The sequence below is a fragment of the Penicillium solitum genome, assembly GCF_028829755.1.
Source record: "Penicillium solitum strain IBT 25940 chromosome Unknown utg000004l_segment0_segment0, whole genome shotgun sequence".
NCBI lineage: Eukaryota > Fungi > Ascomycota > Eurotiomycetes > Eurotiales > Aspergillaceae > Penicillium > Penicillium solitum.
Genome location: NW_027072124.1, coordinates 334560 through 360996, shown reverse-complemented (window position 1 = coordinate 360996; position 26437 = coordinate 334560). Strand labels below are relative to the sequence as shown.

Below are 26437 nucleotides of genomic sequence, written 5' to 3'. Positions count from 1 at the left end.
ATACCAGCAATCCCGGTTCGATCCCGGGCACGACCTTTCTTTTTGCTGAGGATTAATAGTTGAGAACAATCAGGCAAATAGTAAGTAAAATTTTATTAAATTGTTAAATTGTCGACAAGTCAACGAGTCAACGATAACACACATCAAATCGAGGCCGTGGTCAAAGCAACAACGCCATTAGGCACATCGACCCTCTCTAAGATAGTCGGATCTTCCTGGAACTCCTCACTCTCAACAAACTGCTTCAAAACCGAATACACACTCCGCTCGATGACCACCGTCGAAGGGTCTTCAATGTCGGTCGCACTCATGACCTGAGCAAGGTAATGCAGGGCACACACCAACGCATTCACATCCTGTATACGGCCAAGTAGAGCAGGAATATACGTCGGCTGAACAGCAGGCTCGCCCCTCCGACCATCTAGATTGAGAGCATTTGCCAGGGTCTCCCTAACCGGGTCCTCCAACGCACGCCACGCATCCTCATACAAAAGCGCCTTTTCCTGCGTAGTCACATTGCCCATGCAGAACAACCGCATCAACGCCCGGTCCTCCGGGTTCTCCTCCACTTGGAATCTCCGCACGTCCTTGTCGCGCAGGAACGCTGCACGTCGAATTAATATCAAGTCATATCCACTGCGGACGGTCAGAGTGCCCGAAATAACACCCTCACAGACATCGTAGACATTGCGATAGGAGTCAAAGATAGGCTGGATGAGTTTCTTCGCACATGTCCAGTCCATGTGCCCCGCAGCACCGGCGATATCGAGCAGTTGTTCCATGAAGCGGAGTTGGAAGCTGCGGTCGTGGCCCTTCATGCGGGGTAGACCGGACAGACAGGCCGGAGCGTTTTCTGTCTGGGCCAGTTGGCCAAAATTGAAGGTCGCGCCGAGCTTGATCGCCCGGAGAACATCGTCCCTATCTTGGTCTGGGAGTTTGTCCAGCGATGGGACTAGGCCGGTGTTACAGGCTGCGAGGAGAATGGCGTCGTGGTTGAGAGTCGAGATGTCCACACCTGTCTTTGCGCAGCAGTCGGATGCTAGCTGTGGGTCTTTGCCTAGATCGTTGATGATTATTGAGGTGATTAAGGTAAAGAGTGTGTTTGCATCTGTGATGAGGTGCGTGTAGAATTCGTGGATCCAATTGAACGAGGCCCTCGTTAGTTGAGATGCGGATGCCTGTGAACTGATGAAGGTCTCGTATTGCCCCGTATGAATCCAGCGGAGTGCTAGGAACCCCACAAGTGTGCGATTCACTTCGTCGTAGTCTTCATTGTATAAGATGTAGGATGGAGATGGAGTGCTAGGAGGAGTCCAGGGACCATCTCGGATGGAGTATGCCCGTCGCAGACGGTCAATTTCCTCCGGAAACTCCTTGTACACAAGGTGAATCAAGTCCTCATCCGAAAGGGCAAAGAGAGAATCTGGATTAGCACAGGTGTCTCGTAGGGACTGAGATGAATCCATGCTTCTACAAGTCCGATGTTGTCCGTTAGTTCCGTAAGCGGCCCCCGGGGAGTTCTATGAGAATCGGGGACCTCTGTCATCGGTCCGACGTTTCCCCTACTAAGACTAAGAGATGAAAATGAAAGAGCCCTTGGCTGTGAAAAATATAATAATGATATCCTAATTGTACATTTTTGTCATCGCCCTCAATCCATGCGCCATAATACCAGCCCCCAGATATGGGGGCCCTTCGCTAAATGCATCTGCGAAGCGAGAAACAAAGGCGAGAGAAGTGGAAAGTAAAGGAAAACGCCTGAACCCGGGGGCATGCAAAGGATTTTAAAAAGGACGAATCAATATGTGCCGACCTCCCAGACCATGAAACGCAACCGTCCGATGAACGCCAACTAGAGAGTTCTAGTTGTAAAATGCATGTCCATGACCCAGTACAAGATAAAGAAAAAAAAAAAATCCCCATACACCAACGTAGTAATGCATAGATGGGAGAAAGGAAGATTGTACCAATGTAGAAAACAGTAGTACAAGGGTATCTGTCGAAAAGGAAGCATGTGGCGATACATGGTGTTGATTTAGAGAGGATCGTGGCGGAAAGTGCAATTGTCGCCTTTGCGACATTTGCCCTCAGCCCAGAATCTGCAGGCAACGAGTCCCACCTTATACTGTTTCAAAAGAGTTAGCCAACTGTTCATCATAAAATTCCGAATCTACACTGTACTTACAGGCTTGGCCTCGCTCCCGCCAACTCTGGTCCGCTTCGAACGGCTCCACGAATCGGAGTTTGATTGGTCGTCATAATGACCCTCGCGGCCTCGCTTGCGCTCTGGGTCTTCATAGTCATGGCCGTGCTGTTGGAATGGGAGAGCACCGGGTTGTTGATTCTGCCCACCGAATTGAGCGAACATGGCGCCGAGGTTGGGTGCCATTGCTGATTGTGATTGCTGAGGTTGGGAGTATGCAGGTGGCGCTTGCATTTGTTTCATGACATTCAAGATCGCATTGAAGTCAAGGCCTTGAGGCTGAGGAGTGGGTACTGGTGGAGCCGGGGCGACCTGGGATTGAGGTTGTTGCTGACGGAACATGTTGATAGTCCTCTCGAGATCCGGCATGACCCCAGGTTGAGTTGCCTGCGGCGGTGGGATTGGCTGCGCCTGTCCAGGCACACCCTGGATGATCTTGAGCAAATTGGAAATGTCAAATCCACTGTCCCCGGCAGCAGGTTGCTGCGGTTGCTGAGTTTGTTGCGGAGCCGCAGGCTTGGGGTTCATATAGGAGTAATAACGTTCCTGGCGAGCCTGTAGTTCCTTTGTTAGTATTGAATTATACTACTCTTAGAAGTATAGCATACCTTGACCATATCCGGCAACTCTCCGAAAGGCAATACCTCGGTAACAATCTCGTCGGGGTCAGGAGTCGGTGGCTCCTTGGGTGTGTCAGGCATGTCGGCAGGAGAAGTATAGAATACCATCAGGGTAGTAGATTCCCGATGCTCCTGAGCCTCTCTCTCGGGGCTTATTGGCAGCTGGGGACCGCCGCGTTTGACGAAACTGCCGTCTTTCGATTCCTCGAAATCGAAATCGACCACTATGATGGTCAGTAATAATCCGAGGTATATTTGGAGGAATAACCTACTCGAAAGAGTATAACCATCTTGGAATACGGTCTCACGAATACCACCAAGGTCCTCTTCTTCCAGTTCGTCCATATCTTTGTGAAGCTTAAGAACACTACCTTCACCTTTAACATCTCCCCGTGAACGCGAGGACCCGTCACCGGGACCTAATTCTTCATCGGGATCGTGGGTGAATAGTCGAATTTCAGTAAGAGCATCATCTGGCTTCCAGGTCACGCGAAGTTTACGGCGCTCTTCTTTATGCAACCTCTTTGTGCGCTCAGCTTCAGTCTCAGGGGGCTGGTCTTCGGCAGGCTTGGGAGTTGGTGCCTGCTTTGGCTTATTCAAGTCGGCCATAATGTCACCAAAAGAGAAAGCTGGTTTCGGGGCTGGTGTCTTTTCCTTTTCAGGGGCAGCACTATTTGAAGGGTTAATACACGTAAGTCTCGGAACCACTCTCCTCATGGGTACATACGTTGGCTTTGCCGCAGCCGCGGCAGCAGCCCTATCCGCATTTGTGGTCCCGGGTCTCTTCGACGCTGAACTTAAAGTGCCAAAGAGACTTGTTGGTTTAGGAGCGACGATATTGGGTTTAGGGCGCAGCACTGCAGCGCCGGTTGGTTTACTACTTTGTGCTCCCTTGGCTGGTCCATTTCCTGCTGCAAGTTTATTCGCATCCTTCAAGGTGTTGGCAACTGCCATTCGTTTTGCGCCGGGTTGCAGATTGTTATCCGCCTCGCGGGGGCGCTTCGCTCCAGCGTCTCCCTTAGGCTGATCCGCTGAAGGGCCCTTTGGGTGTTCTTCTTTGGTAGGCTTTTCACTCTCCTGTTTACGCTTTGTAGATGCCGCAGCATTGTCCAAGATCTTTTGTGTGAGGTCCTTAACCTGCGGGCCACCCTTTTTGAGGAACTTGGGCAGCAACTTGGAAAGATTGGTCTTTTGCAGCATTTCTTCTGTCAAAGTTGAGAAACGCGAGAAGAGCTTATTCCATGTTAGTCAATTGATTCGACAGAAAGATAAACGTCAAGCTTACCTCAAGCAAATTAATAGTCAAAGTCCCAGCAAAGTCTGCTGCCTGGAAACGGTCGACCAAGAAGGAATATAGAGCTGCCACGACCATAGGGTGCTCTCCCAGCCTACATGAAATTAACAATCAGTCATTTGAGCTCAATTATGTCAATGTTTCAAGTTTTTGCCACACAAAGCTGCAGGTTCAAGCCAATTTCTAGATAGCAGCGATTCCACTTCAATGAGGTTCACAGATGGCCTCCTAAGAGCATATCTGGAACTCAATATGATAGGGACCCTTTTGCTCGATCTGGTATTCTTATATATGTGTCCAGGACACGCATGTATAATCAAGCTTTACCACCGGCGAATGGAGCGATGGCCCTTTATTCTAGCCCGCGACAGTGCTGTCATATCCAATGATTCCAGGAATATTTATAGGTGTTTTCAAATAGCTTGAGGATTTGTGTGACCACCATAGCCAGATAGAGGGGGCGGGGTGAGATATAGGAGTTGGGAGGGGGGAGGGATACATACTTGTCAACAATATTGGGATGACCCATTTCCAGTGTTGTGGTTGCGATTTTGTCCATAGTTCGACGTTGCGAAATCACCCTTTCTTTAAGCTTGGTTGCTTTTTGGTTGTCGTCTTGGTTTTCCGCTAGTTTCATCGCCTGAACTTGTTCCTTCCATGCATCTCTCAATGATTTGACAAGTTCTTTGTAGGCTACAAGCGCATTCTTGACCTTCTCAGGGCCAGGCCATTTGTTCCTTGGTGACCATACAGCTTGGAGGGTATCGTATTGGGCTGCAGCCTCGGGCTCAGTCGGACGGATCGGAGGGATAGGCGACGGCTCGTCGGGGGCTTCAATCTCAAGATCGGATTCATCCGAACTTTCACTTTCTGATTTAGACACAGTTCTCATTTGGCCATGTGCAGAAGTCGTCTTCGTTTGCTGCTTGTTGTGAGCTTCTTTCTTATTGGTGATTACGACTTGCGGTACTGGTAATCCTAGGAAAGTCAGTGTTAAATTCTAATGCAATGGATTCCAACTGATCTGGACATACCTCCAGGGGGAAGCACCTGGTTGCCAGTTGGTGTCATTTGCGACTGGATTGAAAGATCATGCTGGTAGTAGTTGAATAGCCTGGCCCTTCAGAAAATTAGCCAATGTATTTTGAACAAACACAAATCCAAGTGATGGCTTACTGTTCGCTCCCTTGTCGTTGGAAGTCCGCAGGGATTCCCTGAAGAAAGTTGTTTGCCAACGAGGACTGCTGTTGATTGAATGCCTGCGGGGCGGAATTAAGGAACTGAGGGTTAATGGTGACATTGGGGTCTGAATCGGGGTAATCGTTGGTCAAATCAATCGTGTTTTGCTGCCTAGGGTTAGAGCCATGGTCACCATGAAGGGCATTTTAGATCGTCTTACCAGCATTTCTGAGGAGTAGCCTTGAGGTAAAGGGTATGAAGAAATTGATGGCTGAGGCTGTTGCTGTGGTCGCGGCTGTATCCTCTGCTGCGTAGGTGCTTCGGGGAAAGTGTCTGGCACTGAGATGTGTGGGTGTTGTGGATGGAAGTAATTTGGCTGGTATGAAAATGACGGAAATGCGGAAGATTCGGAGGCACTCAGGGGACGAGAGTCAAAGGACATCTGCCCTTGCTGGAATTGAGCAGCTTGTGGATGTATTTGATACTGGGGCGAAGCTCCATATCCTCGTTGCGGTGGCTGTTGCAGAGGATTTGTTTGCTGCCAAGGCTGATGCACTGACGAGTAGATGCCATGGTTAGGCTCCGGTCGGGGGGCCAGCTCTCTCTGTTGCTGTTGAAAAACAGGATGGTCCCATCCGATGCCAAGAGCTGTTGGTTGCGATGCAGAATCGTGTTGCTGTTGAGATTGGTGCTGGGGTTGAGATGGCTGCTGAAGCTGCTGCTCGGGATCAGGATAGGCGGGATCAAGCGTGCTCCAGTAATCTGTAGGTAGTGAGGAATTCCCATGAGGTAACCCCTGCATAGGGTTCTGGGCTGATTGCTCCATGATGTGAGCCTCAGTCGAAGCTTCTCTAAGCTACTATGAAACCTCACGTAATCACGTGCACGCACCTGCCTGGACAAGCCTGGAGTTTATTTTGCGCTCACCGCCTTTTATTTTGGGGAAGGAAGTGGGTCGGAGGCTCGGCAGGGTAAATATTTTTTTCCGGTGAGGACGTGAGATGATTGGATGGTTGTCTCACGACACGGCAGAACAGGGGCCTGTAGAGCTGCTGGTCTGAAGAATTGATAAGGATTAGACAATTCACAGGTTTGATACGCCTAGAATGGACTTGAAGAGTTGCAGTATGAGTACTGTCGTACCTTATGAGAGAAAACAGAGACTGCTTTTAGCTTTGACTCAGGATAGGATTAAAGTGGTGTATGCCTCAGGCATCAACCCTGTTCCCCAAGTACTGCGAGTGACGGCGTTACCCTTTGGCCTTGCAGCTTAATGACGAAGGCTCCGCAGTTGCGAATACAACGTAGAAGTATTAAGATGGCCCAGCTTTTTCAACTCCGGCGCCTCTCTCCTTGTGTCCTTGACTTTGTATCTCCTTCTTTCTCTCTTCTTGGGCTGTTCCTGTTGTCCCTGGGCTTTTCGCTCTCCTTTCTCGTTCTTAAGTTTTGTCCCAAAAGAAAGTCCTTGCGGAATCACAGAAGAAAAAAGCTCTCATACGAAGGACCACTCTATCGTCGCAGCCATTCGCTTTACGGAAAAAAAAGAAGGGATTGGGGAAAGGTGTTGAGGGATGGTTAGAGTAGATGACTTGGGTTGAAGAAGAGAGTAAAAGGGACAAAAGCTGCTGGCAAGGCGGTTAACCGATGATACGATGGCATACCGCAATTGACCGTAATTATAATATTGAAGGACCTCCATTGGCTTACCGCCATGTAAATTACAGCCCCTGTGTTACATGGCAGAATCAAATCCATGTGATCCTTCGTGTTTGGAGCGTTTGCAACATTTATGTCAGCGCAGCGCAGCGAGATCCATGCCAGGTGGAGCGATAGCAAGATCCCCGGTGTCAACAGTGCAAGGTACAATCTCATCATCCTTCTCAGAGTTGCGCGCATATTTCAGCTATCTTCCTGCGCAGCTCCATACATTGTCAAGCTTTGGTTGAAACCGAGCATTTCTCCAATCTCACACAGCGCTGCTAGCTATTGCCATGGCGCAGTCCATGTCCCTCCGGGACCGACAGGTCGGTAAGTGACGCAAGCTGGATTCTTGTGATGAATTGGCCTTTACTAATCACCGGATTTTAGCATCAATTCAAAAGCTATTGAACTTGAATCATGATCCACAACCTGCTGAAGACAACACTATCGATCAGTCCGGGTCCGGCGGTCTTATCTCGCACTCCACTCCGATCTTGAATGAAGATGGTGACCCGATCTGGAAAGTCTTGGTGTTCGATAAAATGGGCCGGGACGTCATCAGCAGTGTCCTGAGGGTAAATGACCTCCGGGCATGGGGCATAACTATTCATCTGTACGGTTTCCGCCTCCCCTTCCCACCCCCACCCCCTAAATTGACCCCATCGCTAACGGAGACTCACTCCTAGAAACCTTCATTCACAAAGATACCCTATCCCAGATGTCCCAGTTGTATATCTTGTGGAACCAACCCCCGACAATATCCAAGCGATCACTCGTGACCTTTCCCACGGGCTCTACTCCCCAGCCTATGTGAATTTCCTATCCTCCGTCCCGCGGCCACTACTCGAGGACTTTGCTTCTCAAATAGCCACTTCTGGCGCATCTGAGCATATTGCGCAGGTTTTCGATCAATATCTCAACTTTGTTGTTGCGGAGCCAGACCTCTTCAGTTTAGGGCTTGGAAAGGATGCATACTACAAGATCAACAGCCCAAAAACGACTGATGAAGACCTGGATGGGATCGTTGATAATGTGGTTAGCGGCTTGTTCAGTGTGAGTGTGACAATGGGTAAGTATTATATCCTACCTTGGACCATTGAACGAAAATTTGACTGACTGGACAGGTACTATTCCAATCATACGGTGCCCCAAGGGTGGTGCGGCGGAATTGATAGCAACAAAACTGGACCGGAAACTGCGGGACCACATCCTCAATTCCAAAGACAACCTCTTCTCGGGCAACCAGAACGCTTTGCCGGGAGTGCCATCCGCACGGCCCGTACTAATCATCATGGACCGAAACGTTGATCTAGTCCCAATGCTCTCCCACTCGTGGACATACCAATCCCTGGTCCAGGATGTTCTTGAAATGCGTTTGAATCGAATCACTGTGGATGCAGGTGCAGGCGATGCGGACTCGGCCAAGGGCTCCAAAAAGTCCTATGACTTGAACAGTACCGATTTCTTCTGGCAACGCAATGCCGGGGCCCCATTCCCCCAAGTGGCTGAGGATATCGATGCTGAGCTTACACGATACAAGGATGATGCGAATGAGATTACAAAGAAGACGGGAGCCTCTTCAATTGAAGATCTCCAGAATGATACCAGTGCCTCCGCACAACATCTTAAGGCCGCCATCACTCTTCTCCCCGAGTTGCGGGAACGCAAGGCAGTTCTTGATATGCATATGAACATTGCCACCGCGCTACTCAAGGGTATCAAGGATCGGCAGTTGGACAACTTCTTCGAGCTGGAAGAGACCATTACCAAACAATCAAAGTCGCAGATCTTGGAGCTAATCAATGATGCTTCTAAAGGAAGTGAACCATTGGACAAGCTGCGCTTGTTCGTGATCTGGTTCCTCAGCACTGAAACTGAGCTCAGCCGCTCGGAAATGACTCAGTTCGAAGAGGCCCTGACCCAAGCTGGCGTGACCGATATTTCCTCTCTTGCTTATGTCCGCCAAGTGCGCGAGATCACCCGTATGACCATGATGACAACAGCCGCTCCAGAACAACAATCCTCCGATCTATTCCGTGGGTTCTCCTCACTTTCAAATCGTCTGACGGATCGCATCACCTCGGGCGCTTTAGGAGCCAACTTCGACTCGCTCATTTCAGGGGTAAAGAATTTCCTACCAGCGAACAAGGATCTTACTGTGACCAAGATCACCGAGTCGATCATGGACCCGGCTGCAGCTTCAAGCTCTGCTATTGCAAAGACCGAAAACTACCTCTACTTTGACCCGAGGAGCGCCAACGCACGTGGCGCCATGCCTCCAGCATCGGCATCGCGGAACCCGCAGATGCCTGGTGGAATTAGTAGCGCAGGCCCTGGCACCGGTGCCAGTTTCGGACAACGTCGCCAGGCTTTCAGCGAGGCTATTGTCTTTACAGTTGGTGGTGGAAGCATGGATGAGTACGGCAACTTGCAGGAATGGGTTCGCCGAACAAATGGCCAACCGGGCGCCGAAGGTGCGCCAGCTCAACGTGCGGTCCCTGGACACCGCCGAAGAGTTGTCTATGGAAGCACAGACCTGATGAACGCCACTGAATTCCTGTCGGATTCATTGGCCCCTCTCGGTCGGGATAGCTAAGTGTAACTGTGGCTAGGTGAGAGTCGACATCAACATAGAGCCAACCCAAGGGTTGTAAAACATAGTATAATTGAAGCGCTCTTATATGTGTCTATGATGTCTAATTGTTATTCTTTCCTAGTATTGACTGCATAGGTAGCGTTCTTGCTCTTTGCTCTTTTCTCTGGCATTATCCAAATCGCACCAATAACTATGTCTAGTCAAAGCACGATCTCGGGGATATCAGACTCCATCTGATGTTTTGAGCTAATCCTAAGGTCTGGCTGCGGTCTCGATTCAAACCATGCACCTATTTTGGTAAAACGAAATAAACAGAACTCTTTCGAGTCCAGTTAATTCCACGGCATAATTCTGGAAATCTACAGAAACTCCTGAATATCTGGCACTTGTGGGGTTCAATGTAATCATCTATCGATTCTGTGGGGTATAGAAGTATACAACATCATCCCGCCTTCTGAGGCAACAGTCTGGAACCGATGCCCCAGAAAAATTGGATCAATCGGAGCTATTTCCAAAGATGTGCAATTTATATCTTTAGCTTCTTTTCCCATTCAGCCTCATTGCCTCACTTGGCGAATTCTCCATGGTCGCCCAAGTGATGTCAGGCCAGTATCATCCTCCTGAGATTCAACGCCACGACAAGGATATAAGAATGAGACTGACCTTGTGCTATTTACTTTCCAAAAAAAACAAACAAACAACGAACACAAAAGAATAATAATTCTCTCTATTGAGAACACATCGTCAAGATGACCAACTACGGAGACACCTGGTCTACGACCTACGATACCTACGACACCGCAGGATCAACCTACAACCCTGCGGGCTCAACCTATGATACTCTAGGTTCGACATACAGCCCCACAGGCTACAACACCTACGGTACAAGGGACTATAGCCTTGGCGCTGGCGCAGTGGGCTACGGTTCAAATGCAACTGCTACGACTTACGACACCGACACGGGCCGCGGCACCACATCATACGACCCCGCCACCGGTGCCTACGACCAGCATCTCGATTACAGCACTCCCACTGGCCGTCGACACCACCGTGAGCGCGTTAACAACGCTGGTACCTATCGACACCGTGATGTTGACCGCTTTGATGACGGATCTACTCGCGTCCACAAGGAATACGACAATCCAAACACTGGTACCAGCTACCACCGTGACTATGAGCGATAAACGCGCTCAATGATTTGAATGCGCGTTGGGTTTGGACCCAGGCTTGTATATAATCGGCATGAGACCACGAACCTTTTATATGAATCACCGAGATGCAAGAAGAGATGAAAAGGCAAAAAAAAAGATGAAAAGCGTCAAAAAGCCAAAAAAAAGTGCCTAATTTGTTTGTCTGTGCTTTTGCTTTTAGCGATTATATTGCCATCGTTTCATTGTCTCTCGTTTCCAGTCTGTCGTTTCAGTCTCGTTTCAGTCTCGTTTCAGTCCGTCGTTTCTGCATGGCTTGACTAGTCTGGTTTCATTGTTGGCGAAGGTATGGCTTCAATTCAAATCAGACAGCAAATGAAACAAATTAGGCAAATATTTAACAATTCTTTGTTCTTTTGTATATCGTATGTTGTATGATATGCTACCGAGGTAACTATATACCCTTGAACAACGATACTATATAAGCTTAGCTTCTGGAATGGGTGTTAAAAAAGGGGTTAGATGATATGTCAAACCGGTTATATATAAACTAAATGAAATCAATAAGTATCATCTATAAAATCTATAAAATCTATAAAATCTACGAATATCAAATCTCATTGAGAACTCTTGGCAAAGATGCCTTAGGCCCCGGGAGCCACATGCTGACTCCACATCATAATTGGCACTTCCCTCCGGTCACCTCCAAGGACCTTTTATTCTGTACAGCCAACAGATGTTGTGCTGAAACAGCTTCTACTCCAGCTTCTCATGCCCCCGTGATCATGTCGCGGAGGACGCTGGGTGGAGGTCGTGTTCTGGGCAACCCAAGCGCGCTCACATCAGCTCCGTCCCCGCAGCCGAAGCCACGGGTGCTCTCGCCGACCGCCAGCAGCGTTTCCCTTAATTCACAGGCCGCATCACAGCTCTCGACAGAAACTCAAGATCTCACTTCACGCATTTCAATAGAGAATGGCGATACTTCGATATCTGCCGCTCCGGCTGCTCCGGGGGCTCAGCTCTCCTGTCCGATCTGCAGCGAACAGATGGTATGCTTGTTCCGTCCTGTTTGTTTCTTAAAAGGTCGAATGAGATGATACTGACTGTTTCTAGATGACTTTGCTGCAATTAAATAGGTACCGATCCCGCTCATGTCCGCCTGAACGTATGATTAACGATTCAACGCAGACATCTCGACGACATCCATCAGAACCTGGAAGATAGCCACCAAGATGAAGTCAAAGACTGGTTCAAAGTACAAATGGAAAAGGCAAGGAAGTTCCAGCCATTGGCAGTCCTAAACCAGAAGTTGAAAGGCCTGGATGTGTTTGAATCAAACGAGAACCAGGGCGCGCCTCTCCCCAGCCGCCCACTAGCACACCATGCAGGCATCCCCGAACCTCCGAAAATACTAGACCCCGAGGATCTCATAACAAAAGACCACTGGCAAACAAGCTGTATGTACGACGAGTGTTTGGAACCATCTTGTGGGAAACGATTGAATGCCACCAACGGCTGTGTGAACTGTCGGAGTTGCGGGAAACTGTTTTGCGAAGAACACACAATGTACCAAATGAAGCTCTCCCGAGCGGCACATCACGAACCGGTGCGAGGAATATGGGCTCGAGTATGCGAAACCTGCTACAAGTCAAGAGAGGGGTACAATGATCATAATGGTGAGAGCATCGGCTTTGCAGTTGTAAACCCAGCTAAACAAGAAACAGGAACCGTGAGGAACCAAACGGATGCATTCAAGTCAATAAGAAAACAAACTGTCGATAAGGAATTTTTGGAGATTTCCCGACTCGAGAAACGACTAACCCGTCTCACTCAGCTGTTGGCTAGTCTGCCACCGGATCAAATACACCCAAGCGCAACCAAGCTTTGGTCTCTTGCGTGGCAGAATGATCAACGGAAGGAGATAGAGCAAACGATTGTCAGCTGGCAAGATGACGCCAGTGTTTCACGATGTCCATTTTGCCAACAGGATTTTTCGGGCTATACATTTCGCAGGCACCACTGCAGAACTTGCGGACGAGTTGTCTGCGGTGATCCTAGTACCGAGTGCTCTACTGAGGTTGAACTGAGCATTTCTCCTGGTGAGTTCCGAGACGACCTTCCTTCGGGACTTTGGTCTAATTTCTAATAGGCTCGACAGCAACCTCCGAGAAAACCAATGGCGACAACCTTGTCAACATTGATGTGAGACTGTGTAAGGAATGCAAAGCGACACTGTTTGATCGACGCGACTTTAAAGCAGACATGACACGCAAACCGCCGGAAATCAAGGCTTATGAAAACTTGACCCAGTTTGAGAGGGGCATCCGCCTTCATCTACCTAGATTCCAAAAGATTTTGACAGCCTTACAGTATGTTTTTTGTGCTCGATGTTCAGTCAGCTACTAATGACATTGTACCAGGGATCCGAGGCGACCCCCATCATCGGCCCAGATTGCAGATGCATCCAAGGTGCGCAAGCGACTGATTGATTCTTTTGCACAGTACGATGTTGCAGCTCGACGTATCCGTGACATGCCGACCCAGTCCCCCACACAGCAAAAGCTGCAGAAGGCTATATATCAACAAGCCAGCAACTTCCTTCACCTCCATATGTTACCTTTGAAATCCCTCCCCAAAATCCTCAAGCATGCAACCCCCGCGTCAGAGAGAATACCCAGCCGGACAAGCTCCCCGCGGACAATATCCCCAAGTACTCCAGTCAATAGCTCCTCGGCGGGTCTCCGGCCACCAGAGTCTGCTCTTGCATCTATCAAGTACAACAGCGTTGCCGCTAGCGGTAGCACTAGCAGCTTAGCCAGCGACACCAGCAGTGCCGTCTCAGCTCTGGAAGCAGAGGAAAAGTCTCTTCGAGACCGGCTGATTGTGCTGGAAGAGCAGAAGTTCTTCGTATCCGAAATGATCGCCGATGCCAATCGGCGGCGGAAATTCGATGAAGTCAGCAGCCTAGCGATGAACGTCGAGGACTTGAGCCGTGAAATCGATCACGTCAGTGGCATGCTTGCGAATCTCGATTTCGAAGCTGTTTATACAGGGAATCTACAGCCAAGTTCTTGACTTGAGTTTTAATTGTTAGGGTGGGGATATTTATTTTTGTTCACACACGGTGCCTGCACGTCTATCTTCCTTGCGTCTTTTGGTCACCCACCCGTCTACTTTCACTTGCACCCTTTTTTTAATCTGGATGTTCTGGCGTTCGAGCACTTTGCTTTACGATGATATGTGCATAGCATCGGGCGTTGGTTCTTTCTAGGATATATACAATCAATGGCTCTACTATATATATACATATATTGGGAATTCTTTCGTATTTTAGATGAACTTGTTTATATATCCACTATGGAGATTATATGTCCATATGTCTATCCACCGACTAACATGCTTATGCACGTGAGTGATGGTTCCTTCTCGCAATTTCACCAACCAAATGCAACAAAAAAGACACAGGAGCAAATACTTCCCACAAGACGTAGCAGTAGCACACCAGTGCTAATGACAATATGGAGAACACCTCCCACAACAAATGCCGCTAGCACACACAGCCCTAGACACCCACACACCAAAGCAAGTGATCCATTCCTTACGGCTTTGCCAAAGCCTCGAAGACCTGCAAGCGATCCCTTCTTCACGGCTCTGCCAAAGCTTCGAAAACCGGCCATGGTGAAATTTGAAAAGAGGAATTGGTATCGAAACGGTGATAAAGTAAAGTACGACGCGAACTAGATTAGCGTGTCGGAAGGAGGTGTCAATGAGAAGAGAACACGCAATGATATACCTTTAGTCGAGAGAGATATAAACAAATGAGGCTATACACGTAATATGCACGTCTTGGGGAGTAAGCAAGGAGGTATCTTAAGTACTAGTCAACTGAGATGCCAATGACAGATGATAACTACATACTACGAGTACCATACAGCCATTTTATATAGTTCATCGGTAGCTTCAAGGGACAAAGAAGCAAAGACTGAATCTAATGAAGTACAATGCCTTGGAAGTACAAAGGAATGCGATAGACGAATTCGCTAGTTATACATAGAAAGGTCCTCTGCACGGTTTATGTGATTTACCTCCTTTGTGTAAACGCAAAAAGATATCTAAAAATGCATACAAAAAGAACATCTAAAACTCTATGCTCAAACATCATGTTCCACGTCTAAGAAAAAATCTCCCATCACTTCAGCACTATAATGACCAAAAAATAAAGAGTAAAAAAAGAAATCTCAGGTTTGGTTTTTAGGAATAGCCGAACGCGGGGGTCGAACCCGCAGCCTTAAGATTAAGAGTCTTACGCTCTACCGATTGAGCTAGCCCGGCCGGGCTGTTAAAGAGAGGAGCGATAAAGTGCCTGATGAAGGAAAATAAAGTATTTCCATGTTTGAATAAACTTGCATGGTGGCGGTCTTAGCGCATCCTGCAGGCCCGTTGAAAATCATATCTGTATGTCATATGGGCTTATATAGTTACTATATAAAGTAAGGAGTGTACAGCATATGTTTGATATTACCTAGGTATTTAACATGCAGCAAAAAAAACTCTTGGTTCCTTCCATTTCTTGTAAGGAAAGTACCTTGACATGTATATATCCACTTACCTCAACTAGTATATCGTCTCTTTCCTTTTCTTCCCCATCCCATATTTACTTCTCCCATCCACCCCTCCTCGACTGGTAAGACCCGCGGACGAATTTTGTGAAATTCCTTGTCGCCGGCTCCGTCTACCACCTGGATATAGAAGGATCGCAAGGCAGTGATGGCCGCGTTCTCGGTGGCTATATAAACTATGTCTCGCGGACTCGCGAGATTCATCTTCGGAAAAGGCCAAAGAATGTGACAGATTTCATCTTGATACTTCGGCACATGGGGCATCGCAAAGTATTTCTAGCGAGCCACTTGACTATGAGGCCTTGTGGCACAGCGATATCAAAGAACCGGAGGTCAATTTTCGCGTCGCAGGTAAGAACATAAACAAGCTCCCTTCTATATCCATAGCTAGGTCACCCACGCTAACACGAATAAGGGAAATGGCACAACTGCGCGTATCCTGGACGTGCGTACCGGAGGAGGCTCATTGATAGTGACCTCGGGATGCCACCAACGTTATGTAAGTGGTCCATCCATGGATCCATACTCATCATGAGAAACTAATTATTCCCAGGCATATTTCTGCAACCGCGAATTCATCGATCCTGAACCACATTCAGAGACGGGACATACGCCTGGTGAGGATTAGCCAAGACACCCAAACGGCCAAAGTAGAACCAAAATAGCACCGACTAGACCTGGTGATACGCTTTGAACCATGGCATTGCTTCAGCTCTCTCTCATACCAGGGGTTCGGGAATGAGGCCAAGTCACGATGAAAGTTGAGTTTCACTGGCTACACCTAAAGCCAAGTAAGAAGCTATCCAAACAAGCTATACGATCACGTCGACACACGTGCGCACCCCAACTTTGATTCCGGCGACGAGTATTTTCAACCTGAGAGCCTAAATTACGGGAAATAATCAGACGAAGAAGCGGAAACCGTGTCTGCCTCAGGTGAAGACGGCTCGGAAAGCAAAAACTATCGTGGCTTTCTTTGCATATTTGTGTGTATTTTCTAGAGTGAATTGGTGAATGACTTGATGGTCTGCAAGGAAGAAACCATGCTATGCTGTTTCAGTTAAAATGGCCCTTTGTGTGATATAAAATGTGCTGTAAGGAAATGTGACCGTTATTGAACGCTGACGGGCAGCAAGCCAAAACCTGACCTCAACCTCAACCAAAAGCACCTCAATAGTATAACCAGACAAAGCACTCTATTCCATCTCTCTCATCGATACATCATTTTCAAAGTCCAATAAAACACTATTAGCTAGGCTGCTGAAGGTGGTACCTGAGTCGCGGAGCAACAGGGGATTCTTGGACCTTGCGCGCGTCGATATAGTGTGCGAGCAGATGGTAGGGTGTGTGTTTGATGACAGCTAATCCACCATGGTTATTAGCAAGGGCAGTGACGTGACTTGCTTCAATGAGATGGGAGACGAAGTGCTTGCGCTCGATGATCTGTAAAATATCGGGCTAGCCGATGGCGAGGCCTTTAAGGTACTGCGCAGGGACGGAAAGCCCTGGAGATATTAGGGAGGTTTACAATTCGAAATAGGGACTGCTCATCAGGCTACCTAGCTTCACGAGATACCACAAAACCAGGACATGACTCGACGGGTATGGTCGATATTAGGTATTTCTTTTTGTTTGACTGTATTCTTCTAGCTGCTTATTATTATTATTTATTTTTTCTATGCCTTTTTACACCACTTAGCACATCATGGTGTGTTTCGATATCGAAATAGCCTAAATATAAACCACTTATCTCTTTGCTAGCATTGTGCAATTCAACATTGAAATATAAGCCAGTCCAGTCTCGCTTTGTATATCCATTTTAATATATGCACCGAATGTCCTCTTTGTTATGGCTCATTGAGACACATGCAGTATTGAACAAGAAAAAAAAAGATTAAAGTTTAGATATCATATAGTCTATTATCTAACTACCGGTCAGCCACTTAGGATCTCTGATCCTCTGAAACATAGAACGTTTTTTGCACATTCACCCCATGAAAGAATGTGCCACCGTGTGCCGGATTCAGATTTTCCTGGCTACTCGTCCGGCTCGCCTCCGATTCATTTGAGGTGTGAACAGTCGTAATCACCGTATGTTCTTCCCGATCTAGATCTGGTCGCCAATATTGCGGGTTGGATGTGGTGGAGCGTACTCCGTTGATGCTTGAGAGAGGCATGCTGCCGCCGGTGCGCTTGCTTTTGCTTTTACTTCCTCCCATAGAGCTGGAGTCGCGGAACCAGCGGAATAACGGTCGAAGAGTTACCAGACTGCCTGCGGCAATCCCGAGGCTGGCTTCGACATTGGACCAGATTGAGATGTTGGAGGTTGCATCTGTTGGGATTGATTGAATAGTGTTAGTTGTTGCTGCTTTTTCATTCTCCGTGGATTTTATCGAGTGCATATAAATCAGAGGAATGGAAACTCACATAGGAAGTCAGGATCTTTGTAGTCGTGCAGGAAGGGAATGCGAACAATGACTGCCGCGCTCGCACTATACCAGAATATGTCAGTACTAAGTCTTATTTCAGGGTATCAAAGGGCAGACATACATGCATCCCATCCCCAGAATGCCCGCCAAGGCACACTTGGTCCTTAGGTTCATCTGCAAATTCCACACTAGGGCAATAGGCAAAAGACCCAGGGTCAGATCACACAGTGTAGCGGTGATACTGTAGACATAGGCCATGGCAATGATATTGTCAAGGTTCATGCAGGTGCCAGAAATATTGGCATGAGGGTTCGAATAAAGGCGAACTCGTTGCCAGAAGAACTCAACCGGTTGACATTGCAATGTTAACATGAACCAGAAGACAAGACCGATAATACAAGTGACGCCAATCACAACCCATAACACGAGTTTATGGGCATTGGAAACCGTCAAGCGGAGGAGAGCTAATGCGATAGAGATTTTGGCCAGCGCACAGGTCCAGACATAGCTGGTTTGACCGAGCCACCACCACTTTGAGGGAGTTTTAGCATGTGGTTTTTATCTCGTAAGTGAAGGCTGGGAGTCGAAGGTCAACATACAAACATGGCGGTTTCCATCGTACCCTTCACCACAAGGTCATTGGATTTCTGTCCGATTCCATATAACGCGCCAGTGATGCCGCATAAAGCAAACAATATGTTTAACAACTGCAAATCAATTAGTTCAGGCCTCAGTTTTGCGCATGGAACCTATCATGCATACCATTGCGCATACCATAAAGGTATCATCCCAGCCAAAGGCCTTGACAAGTCGAAGGCGCACGAAGCATCGTAGACACACGGCAATAAATGAGATTCCGAGGAAGACAGTCGTAACGATAAAGACCGACTGGCTACGACCTTCAAGGGGCAACATATTGACCCGAAGAATGAATATATGGTCACCAATTCATGCCGTACTCCGTATAGTTTCCCCACGAAGTATGCGAGGATTTCCGAAGGAGCAACAAGAATAAGATAGATTAAAGGGAGAAAAAAGTTACATTAAGAGAAAACCCACTACCATGTAGATCAAGCATTACGACCACGGGCATCAGTGGCGAGAACGGGCCAAGAGAACGAGGGGCCAATGCGATGTTCTCGTAAAAAAAAAAAAAAAAGGAAAGTGCGGCCAAATAACGGGTACTAATACTACACGCTTGTTAATATGGGGTTAGACATCTACTTCAAACTTTGGAACAATGGGGCCCTTCGGCACCTGCGCAGGGTTTAGGGCGAATTTCTAACCGTGGAACATGGTGGGTTTCATGTGTGGGGGAAGGGGGAACCTTGGGAGAACTCGAAGGAAAAAGAAAAAAGAAAAAGAATAGAAAACTCTTTTTTTCCAATAGCTTCAAATATTTCAAGGTCCTCTCATGCAGAGATGGAATCAACGGAAGAGAACTCTGAACCATGTGGAAGCCACATGCATGGCAACTGTTCTGAATACGACGGGAAGCTTCCAATGAGTTTCAGATGCCACCGCTCAAGCCTCTTGTTACTACAAAGTACGATGTAGAACATCCTCGGGGTACGCACAGGCCTCTTGTTCTCCATGACTCGACCCCGGCCGAACAATCCACTTCTCACTGATGACTGCGAATCAAGTCGGACCAGTGGAGCCGATGGCTTGAAAAAAGATCCAAGTCCGTGATACCACCGCGATGCTACCGTGATGATAGTGCCGGGCCTATTCTATAACGGGCAGCCGTCGCTGATAATCCGCTTTGAAGTTTCCAACCTTGGAAGGTTCCGAAGGTTGTCTTCGGTTGTCTTCAGGGGAAGCACTCCCGTCCATCCCAAACCCAACCTTGGAAGTTGCACTGCCTGAATTCTCACTTGCGGCTATTGCAGGCGATCCTTGTCTAGGGGTTGTGATGTGCATTGCGGAAAATACTGGTAATATTTGGCGATGTGGCGGCACTTAATCTAGGTCTCACCTGAGAAGATGAACCGATCTAGAGATTCGTTTCGATACTCCGCATTGAGATCTGATGCAAATCGTCCCGAGGCTCTTAAGGAAATCCCTACAACATAGATGCGAAGCGAAGCATTCGACCAGCGGGACCTCGGCAGAAGAGGTACGAGATCTGCATGTAGTGGGTTGTCGGAAATTACCTAATATGAATTCCATCCAGACCCCACAACCTTGGAACCCGACAGTCGGAGTACATATACAACCATTCTCGGACTACAACATTGATACATATGTACCTATACGTACCGGATATTCCCTGGCGGGTGGGGCTTTCCTATTTGAGCTGCCGCCGCTTTTATGAGGGTGCTCAGGCTCAGGCTCACTGAGTAGATGTCAGCACGGGCTCAGATCAGTGATCATGCTCAGATCAGTCACGTGCAGGATGACTGATGCTCAGTGAGTGCTCAGTGAGTGCTCATTGGATGCTCTCTGATTACTCAGTGATGCTCAGTGTCCAATCAGTGAGCAACACTGATGCACTCAGCCCACCTCAGACCTTACCCAGAAGGGATTAGCCCCCACAGGGTCGTTTATACTGTGATAGTTAGTTCGTTGAAAGCATTGTTGCTGCCCTCATTTTCCGGAGCACTACACCTCATCAAGAAAATACATTATGACGAAGGGGCGCAGGAAAGAGCGGAGAACTCCATTCGTTTCATGATGTCTTCCTTCTGTCTTCTAATTCAGAGCGGCTCGAGCTCAAAGTCCCAAATATAAAGGCAGACCGTGTGCCAGCATTAGCATGTAATAACCAACACGCCTTCTATTCAAGCGCCTTTTACTTGGTACATTAATCTAATATCGCATTATTTTACTTTGAATACATCCCCTACCTCCAGGTTGCACCGCACTTGATTATGGGCAGAAAAGACTTTTTTGCCAAGCGCGATGGAATCGCTAAGGAGAGGCGCCGTCTACAGCGAGAAAAGAATGGTTATGCTCCTGGGGTCCATAGAGAGGAGGACTCAATTCGGGAGAAAGACAAAAGGCTTCCCAAGACCAACAAATTACATCAAGAAACTATGAACCTCTGGCTCGAGTGAGTTAAGCCGCCTCTGAAGTGGCAATCCCTTTCCTATTATGAATTCTGCTGATCTTCCTTTAGTTTCACTGCAGACCCGGAGAATGGGTTTGAATATTACCAAACCTCCCTTGGTTCTCCGGCTCCAACTCATGAGATGATCAAGGCGTACATTCGCTGGTACGCAAGTTCTACTCAAGGGCGACTGAACGATGATGGGCTACCTACGGTAAGAACCGTGAGTGCGCATGCCGAACAATTCTTTGGGGGATTTGAACAATTCACAAAAAGTAAAATCATCCCAGACGATCGAAAGGAAATAAAAATGGTTGGTTTATTCGTAAATTCCCCTCTGAGACCACACTAACCTCGATACAGTGGATCAAAAAAACCTTGACGGCAGATGGCGTCGTTGTAGACCAAAAGAAAGAGAAACTTAACTTCACAAGGCATGATTTTTTGAGAACAGTCTCGTCTTTGTGGCAGACTGATCACCAAACGTTCATTCCGGGACTGCTCAAAGTTGTCATCTTGTTTGCTCTCCAGCTGTTCCTCTTTACTGGAGCAAGAGTCGGAGCTTTCGTACCCTCTAGTGAGGACAAACATGAAAGAGGTCTTCGATACAGAGTAAGGCTTCTTTACCCCAGCGATATTATATAACATTAATCTCTATTCTAGCATATCAAATTGGTACTATTTCCTTCATCCACAGCTCGTTGGGCGGTGGGTTGGAAGGTGGATCAGAAGTGGCTCAAGAATCTCCGATGTGAAAAATACACAGTGTGAGTTAGAAGGACCTAGTGTTATATTTGTCGAATATACGGGAACTTCATTAACTGGTGCTTCTAGATTCGGAATTGGTATCCGGGACAGCAACAGGCCGCAATTTGCGTCGGGCTACCTTCTTTTCTCCCTTGCATTAGCGCACGGTGCTATTTATGGGGTGGATACCGTGGATGATCTAGCGCAGTTTGATCTTTCAAATGGCGAGATTCATTTGCGATGGAAGGAAGAGTACATGGATAAACCAGTTCTCAGACATGCCACGGCTGATGGGCCTCAGGAGACACCTTTGACGAAACAAAAATTTTGTTCTTGCCTGCGTCAGATTTTTAATGCTGCAGGGTACTTTGGTGAATTGGCAACTATCCATTGTATACGACGAGGCCTTGGGAAAAAAATCGAAAGTAAGCCCCTGAAACCACACAAAACAATCGATAGACACTCGAGAGAGCTCTTCATACTAAGATCTTTACAGAGAGAAATGGCTCTGCACCTGTCAGTCAAATTATGGCGCATCGGGGCCCAGGCACCTTTCCGGAGCATTATCAAGCCCACTGTTCCTCCATAGATACAGTGGGAGCCGTTCTAGATGAGGATGACCAATCCGATCATATCGAGTACTTTCAAGGTTATGTTCAATATTACGAACGTGGCTTGCCAGGCGAGTTGCCAGCAGAGATCAAAGGGAGTATTTTGGAAAAACCAGATATGGTGGAAATGAGAGCCCAGATCGAATCATTCGCGCAGAACCACGACAAGGATTCCCTCAAGAACATGAATTTGGAATACAGGAAGGCGCTCGTTCGGCATCGCCTGTTCGAACTCAAGCAATATCAAAATCGGTGGGTACAGGAGAAAAGAGACCAGAAAATTATCAACCGAGGAAAAGAAGAGCCGACTCATTTGGAAAAGGACATTCGCACACGTGCTCAAATGTTGATCATGCCCGAGGTTGCGCGAATCGCAACAGCCATGTCCTGCACCAAAGAGCTTTCCTTTGACGAAAAACTTCTTCTTGTTCAAGATCTACAGACGCAGTGTGCCCGTGATTTTGATGTGGTATACCTCCCAAATCAAAGTCCGGTTCATGGGCTTTGTCCTGCAAAAGGGTGCCATATCAGCATTGCAAGGTGAGTGCCCTGGCTGAATAATGACATGGCCAATACTAACTCCGCTAGTCTGAGGAAGTGTGATAGAAGTGCCCACATTCACGGATGTGTTCGGCGTGAGAAAGCTTCTGACCTTCAAATATCAGAATCAGAGATGCGGTTTTGCTATGAATGCATGGAATGGTTTTTGTCGAGTCAATGGCGGAAGCATTGCGATGCCCATCTCCAGTCATGGCAAATCCAGCACTGCGAAGTGATCATCTATCGCCATACCGTCATTCGCCCGGGCTATTGCCCCTTTTGCTTGTGGGACCCGAACCTGAATCTCTCCGCAGAAACCCGTTTGCGATCCTGGCTGCGAAGTGACAACCTGAGGGAACACATTGAAGGGCAGCACATGGCTGAAATTCAGCGTTTCAAGAAAAAGCCGATATGCGGATGCTCTCAAATCTTTAACAATGAGCGTGACCTTCGAAATCACTTACACGATGCGCATGGGCTAAAGGAAACCATATGGCAAGAAAATCCAAAGCTACCCAACAAAAGGAAGCGCACTTGCAAGGTGGAGTCACAATGCTCTTCAACAGAACCAGGAGAGGAGCATCCCAAGAAAATCAGATTTCATCATTACACACCTCCGTGCCATGAGCGTGAGCACGTGCCAGAAGAATCATTTGTCCCCGTCCCGGCCTTGCTTCCGTCTGTCGAAGAGAATCTGGAACAATACTCGGGGCCAAGTATGTGTGACAAATATAGCACGAGCAGCAGAAGCAACTCAGTGGAACTATGCTTCTTGGAGGCAAGTCCCCCACCCAGCTCGGGGCCAACAACTCCAGGTCTTGAGGCCATTGATCCTCGAATCCTCGAACCTCCTAAATTCAACAGCGACAATGCCCGTCAATTTTGTGACCCAGTTGTCATCCAGCCAAATTCACTCACTTCCCCACCAGAAGAGGATGAGGCCACCAAAATGTCCGTCAGTGGCATAACACAGCCGCAACCTCCCGCTCTAAGCTTTGCCAGTCAGCCTTCTGGATACTATGCTGTCACTGAAGCCAATGAGAGGAAAGGACTGCAATGTCTCACCTCTTTGTCGACCTGTGACCAACCTGTTACTGCGGAATTTGAGTGGGAGAGTCATCCACTTACACGGGGAGAAGGCGGCGAGGGAAACCTGTCTGTTGATGATCAAGCCCCTCCCGGTGGCCCTCGCAGAACCCTCACTAGATCCAAGGCACAAACTCAGTCGCCCCAGCATCATTCAGATAGTTTGAACAGCTGCAAGCCCCGGCAGAGGCTTAATGCAAAGAACAAACGAAAGTTGCGTGACCTACAGAGACAGAATCTGACCCTGAGACAGATCGGGCCTCATTTCGCGGATATTGATATGGCGTTACTGCGACAGGCTTGGATGGAATTGAAGCCTTCTCAGAGATGCACCAGATCTCGGGCCAATTGAAAGGGCAACTGAATCATATTTTCAATCAATAGTATTTCACTTGTGCTTGGTTATTATCAGTCTGTACAAAATTTGCTATTCAGCCGCGTAGTCCAACCCTCGCCGACCTAACTAGACTCCTTGTCACACCATCTGAAAGTTCCTAGCTGTGCGAGAATAAGGGATCAGTTAGAAATTAATGGCTCAAATTCCGGCAGAATCGCGGGCTCGTTCTTTAAAGAGTAAACGCGATGTACGTTAAACTCGAGGGGCAAACACCCTACACTTTCAGCGCACAAGTTCGAAGCATGATGAGCTTCCTTTTTAGGTGGGCCCGCGGATAGCCCTTTAAATGATAGTCGAGTTCTTATTTCTAGTCGTATTTGATTGGGCCTATCCGGAAAATAACTGCAGTGGGCAACAGGTAACAGACCGTGAAGACTAGCAATGCAAGCAACTTGGTGGCTGTTCTGGCGAAAGCCTAATACAGCCAGCTTGTTACATGGAAACAGACAGTTACATTACAGTTACATAATCTGCACCGCCACAGACGAACAAGAAAACTTAGTAAGTAATTATTGAGTGTAATGTAACGTACCATGTATGTTTTACCTTGTATTATATTACAGCTGCTAAGTATTTAATTTCTAGTTATGGTTGGCCTGTGGACAAAATTGATATAAAAAAGCGTGGGACCGATCTACGAGTTCAACATGATTACGTAGAAACTTGCTCGTCCCAGGTGAGTAACATGCGCTCCTAAGAACCTATTGGCATGCAGGAACTCTCTGAGTACTCCTAGAGACCAGCTTCCTGCCCCAGGAGCGGCCGCATCGTTCCCAGGAACCACCGAGTCTCCCGGGAGCCTGATACAAGCTTGTGAGGATCTCACGTATACGTAGATGAATAGTCAATATTAAAGAAAGCTAAAGTCGACTCTAGATACAAGACGTAGCGCGAGGAAGCAAAAGGAACAGGCTTCCTCGCGTTCAGGGGAACCCATATGCACCATGTGGGTCCCGCAGATCATTTCTCCAAACATCCTGTATACTTGTATATCCCTGACAAAGCTCCTAGGGCCCAATTCTAAGTTCCCGGGAGCTCAGGGGCTCCTGGGACTACCCGTGCCGTTCCTGGGAGCATTTATTCGGTTCCTAGGAGCTTGTATCAGGCTCCCAGGAGACCCGGTGGTTCCTGGGAGGGACAATGTCGTCTGGGAATGACTAGCGACAAATAAAGAGCATAAAACAGACTTATTGAACTCTAAGCCATTTTCTTGTCATGACGTTGGAACCTACAACACAGAGCTAATCTAGCAAGCGCCGTAGCTGGCAATCCGGGCATAGGGTTAGTTGAAGTCCCCTTTGTTCTTGCACGAATTCTAGGGACACAGGGTCAAGGGATTCATTTGTGGGCAATCACAAGCTTTCTATCGTCGCATACTGAAATTGCAACATTGTGTTGATACAAAACTCTGAAACGACTTTGATTTAGGTAATACATCGCCTCCATCTGTTTACAGTCTGTTTCTTGCGGGCTCAGGCAAAGTAATGCACTGCCTGCCTTTCACATAATCCCGTTTCAGAACAGTCGCCGCAACAAAATGATCCTTCGCATGCCCTAATCCACAGGATTGGGCATTCTAGCCCCAATGGATGTAGTACCTTGTTCACCTGGCCATCAATTATGGCGTCATTGATATTCTCCGGAAACCTCTTCTTTCTTCCTGTTCAGAGCCTCGCTGGTGAGGACCTCGAAAGCTGGTAAACCCGAATACCTAGAGTGCGAATGGTGACCGGGCAAAGTTTGTGACTTCAACAGTAAATCTTTAACTGTGCCTTCCTTCTGGTTGTTTGGGGTGCTGCTGTCTCTCTTTTGCCAGTTGGTACTCGAGTTCCCTATTCTTGAGCTCTAGGTTGCAAGCTTTTTGTTGAGCTATCTTGATATGTTCAATAAAACACTGGTTCTGCTTCTCCAAGCCGGCTTTGTCCACTGCGTGGGCCCGTAACATGTTGTCGCAGTTTTGTAGCATAACGGTTGCCTCGTAGTATTTTTGTTGCATTTTTGACATTTCAGAATATATACTCGTAATGATTCCCTCGAGCCTTTGATTTGGATGTTGCATGCCTGAGACAAGTTAATTCGGAACTTTCATGGTACTTCAATCCCAGACTGACCTTGATAAACGATTGGTAAGGGGGATGGGTTCGGGCGGTCCGACGCCACACGTCTTCTATGTGGAGGCATTTTTGATCGGTTTTGGCTTTTCGGACGATTTACC

At 47.7% G+C, this 26437-nt stretch overlaps 9 protein-coding genes across 9 annotated transcripts; 4 read left to right on the top strand and 5 right to left on the bottom strand.

Moving 5' to 3' along the window:
* Positions 1 to 143: 143 nt before the first annotated feature.
* N7455_006120 (uncharacterized protein) lies at positions 144 to 1466 on the bottom strand (the record flags this gene model as incomplete). The annotated part of the gene is made up of 1 exon (XM_040955928.2): positions 144 to 1466. One exon carries the CDS (start codon positions 1464 to 1466, stop codon positions 144 to 146), a length of 1323 nt encoding a protein of 440 aa, XP_040813756.2.
* Positions 1467 to 2035: 569 nt separating this feature from the next.
* On the bottom strand, positions 2036 to 6122 carry N7455_006119 (uncharacterized protein; the record flags this gene model as incomplete). Its single annotated transcript, XM_040955787.2, has 10 exons — positions 2036 to 2125; positions 2186 to 2758; positions 2812 to 3047; positions 3096 to 3493; positions 3551 to 4056; positions 4109 to 4211; positions 4621 to 5095; positions 5152 to 5237; positions 5294 to 5463; positions 5517 to 6122. The coding sequence occupies 10 exons, from the start codon at positions 6120 to 6122 to the stop codon at positions 2036 to 2038; spliced, it is 3243 nt and encodes a 1080-aa protein (XP_040813626.1).
* Positions 6123 to 7085: 963 nt separating this feature from the next.
* On the top strand, positions 7086 to 9810 carry sly1 (syntaxin-binding protein; the record flags this gene model as incomplete). The annotated part of the gene is made up of 4 exons (XM_065605282.1): positions 7086 to 7320; positions 7385 to 7610; positions 7702 to 8066; positions 8122 to 9810. The coding sequence occupies 4 exons, from the start codon at positions 7086 to 7088 to the stop codon at positions 9591 to 9593; spliced, it is 2298 nt and encodes a 765-aa protein (XP_065461136.1). The 3' UTR covers positions 9594 to 9810.
* Positions 9811 to 10342: 532 nt separating this feature from the next.
* On the top strand, positions 10343 to 10777 carry N7455_006117 (uncharacterized protein; the record flags this gene model as incomplete). The annotated part of the gene is made up of 1 exon (XM_040955815.2): positions 10343 to 10777. One exon carries the CDS (start codon positions 10343 to 10345, stop codon positions 10775 to 10777), a length of 435 nt encoding a protein of 144 aa, XP_040813812.2.
* A 749-nt stretch (positions 10778 to 11526) lies between these two features.
* N7455_006116 (uncharacterized protein) lies at positions 11527 to 13816 on the top strand (the record flags this gene model as incomplete). The annotated part of the gene is made up of 6 exons (XM_065605281.1): positions 11527 to 11790; positions 11855 to 11877; positions 11930 to 12417; positions 12466 to 12840; positions 12891 to 13110; positions 13162 to 13816. 6 exons carry the CDS (start codon positions 11527 to 11529, stop codon positions 13814 to 13816), a joined length of 2025 nt encoding a protein of 674 aa, XP_065461135.1.
* A 1838-nt stretch (positions 13817 to 15654) lies between these two features.
* N7455_006115 (uncharacterized protein) lies at positions 15655 to 15988 on the top strand (the record flags this gene model as incomplete). Its single annotated transcript, XM_065605280.1, has 3 exons — positions 15655 to 15711; positions 15752 to 15859; positions 15914 to 15988. The coding sequence occupies 3 exons, from the start codon at positions 15655 to 15657 to the stop codon at positions 15986 to 15988; spliced, it is 240 nt and encodes a 79-aa protein (XP_065461134.1).
* A 1287-nt stretch (positions 15989 to 17275) lies between these two features.
* Positions 17276 to 18912, bottom strand: N7455_006114 (uncharacterized protein). Its single transcript, XM_065605279.1, has 5 exons — positions 18552 to 18912; positions 18389 to 18496; positions 17911 to 18320; positions 17788 to 17852; positions 17276 to 17692 (listed from the first exon to the last, which is right to left on the bottom strand). Exons 1-5 carry the CDS (start codon positions 18702 to 18704, stop codon positions 17304 to 17306), a joined length of 1125 nt encoding a protein of 374 aa, XP_065461133.1. The 5' UTR covers positions 18705 to 18912; the 3' UTR covers positions 17276 to 17303.
* A 605-nt stretch (positions 18913 to 19517) lies between these two features.
* On the bottom strand, positions 19518 to 19712 carry N7455_006113 (uncharacterized protein; the record flags this gene model as incomplete). The annotated part of the gene is made up of 1 exon (XM_065605278.1): positions 19518 to 19712. One exon carries the CDS (start codon positions 19710 to 19712, stop codon positions 19518 to 19520), a length of 195 nt encoding a protein of 64 aa, XP_065461132.1.
* A 6272-nt stretch (positions 19713 to 25984) lies between these two features.
* Positions 25985 to 26218, bottom strand: N7455_006112 (uncharacterized protein; the record flags this gene model as incomplete). Its single annotated transcript, XM_065605277.1, has 1 exon — positions 25985 to 26218. The coding sequence occupies one exon, from the start codon at positions 26216 to 26218 to the stop codon at positions 25985 to 25987; it is 234 nt and encodes a 77-aa protein (XP_065461131.1).
* Between the last annotated feature and the right edge of the window lie 219 nt (positions 26219 to 26437).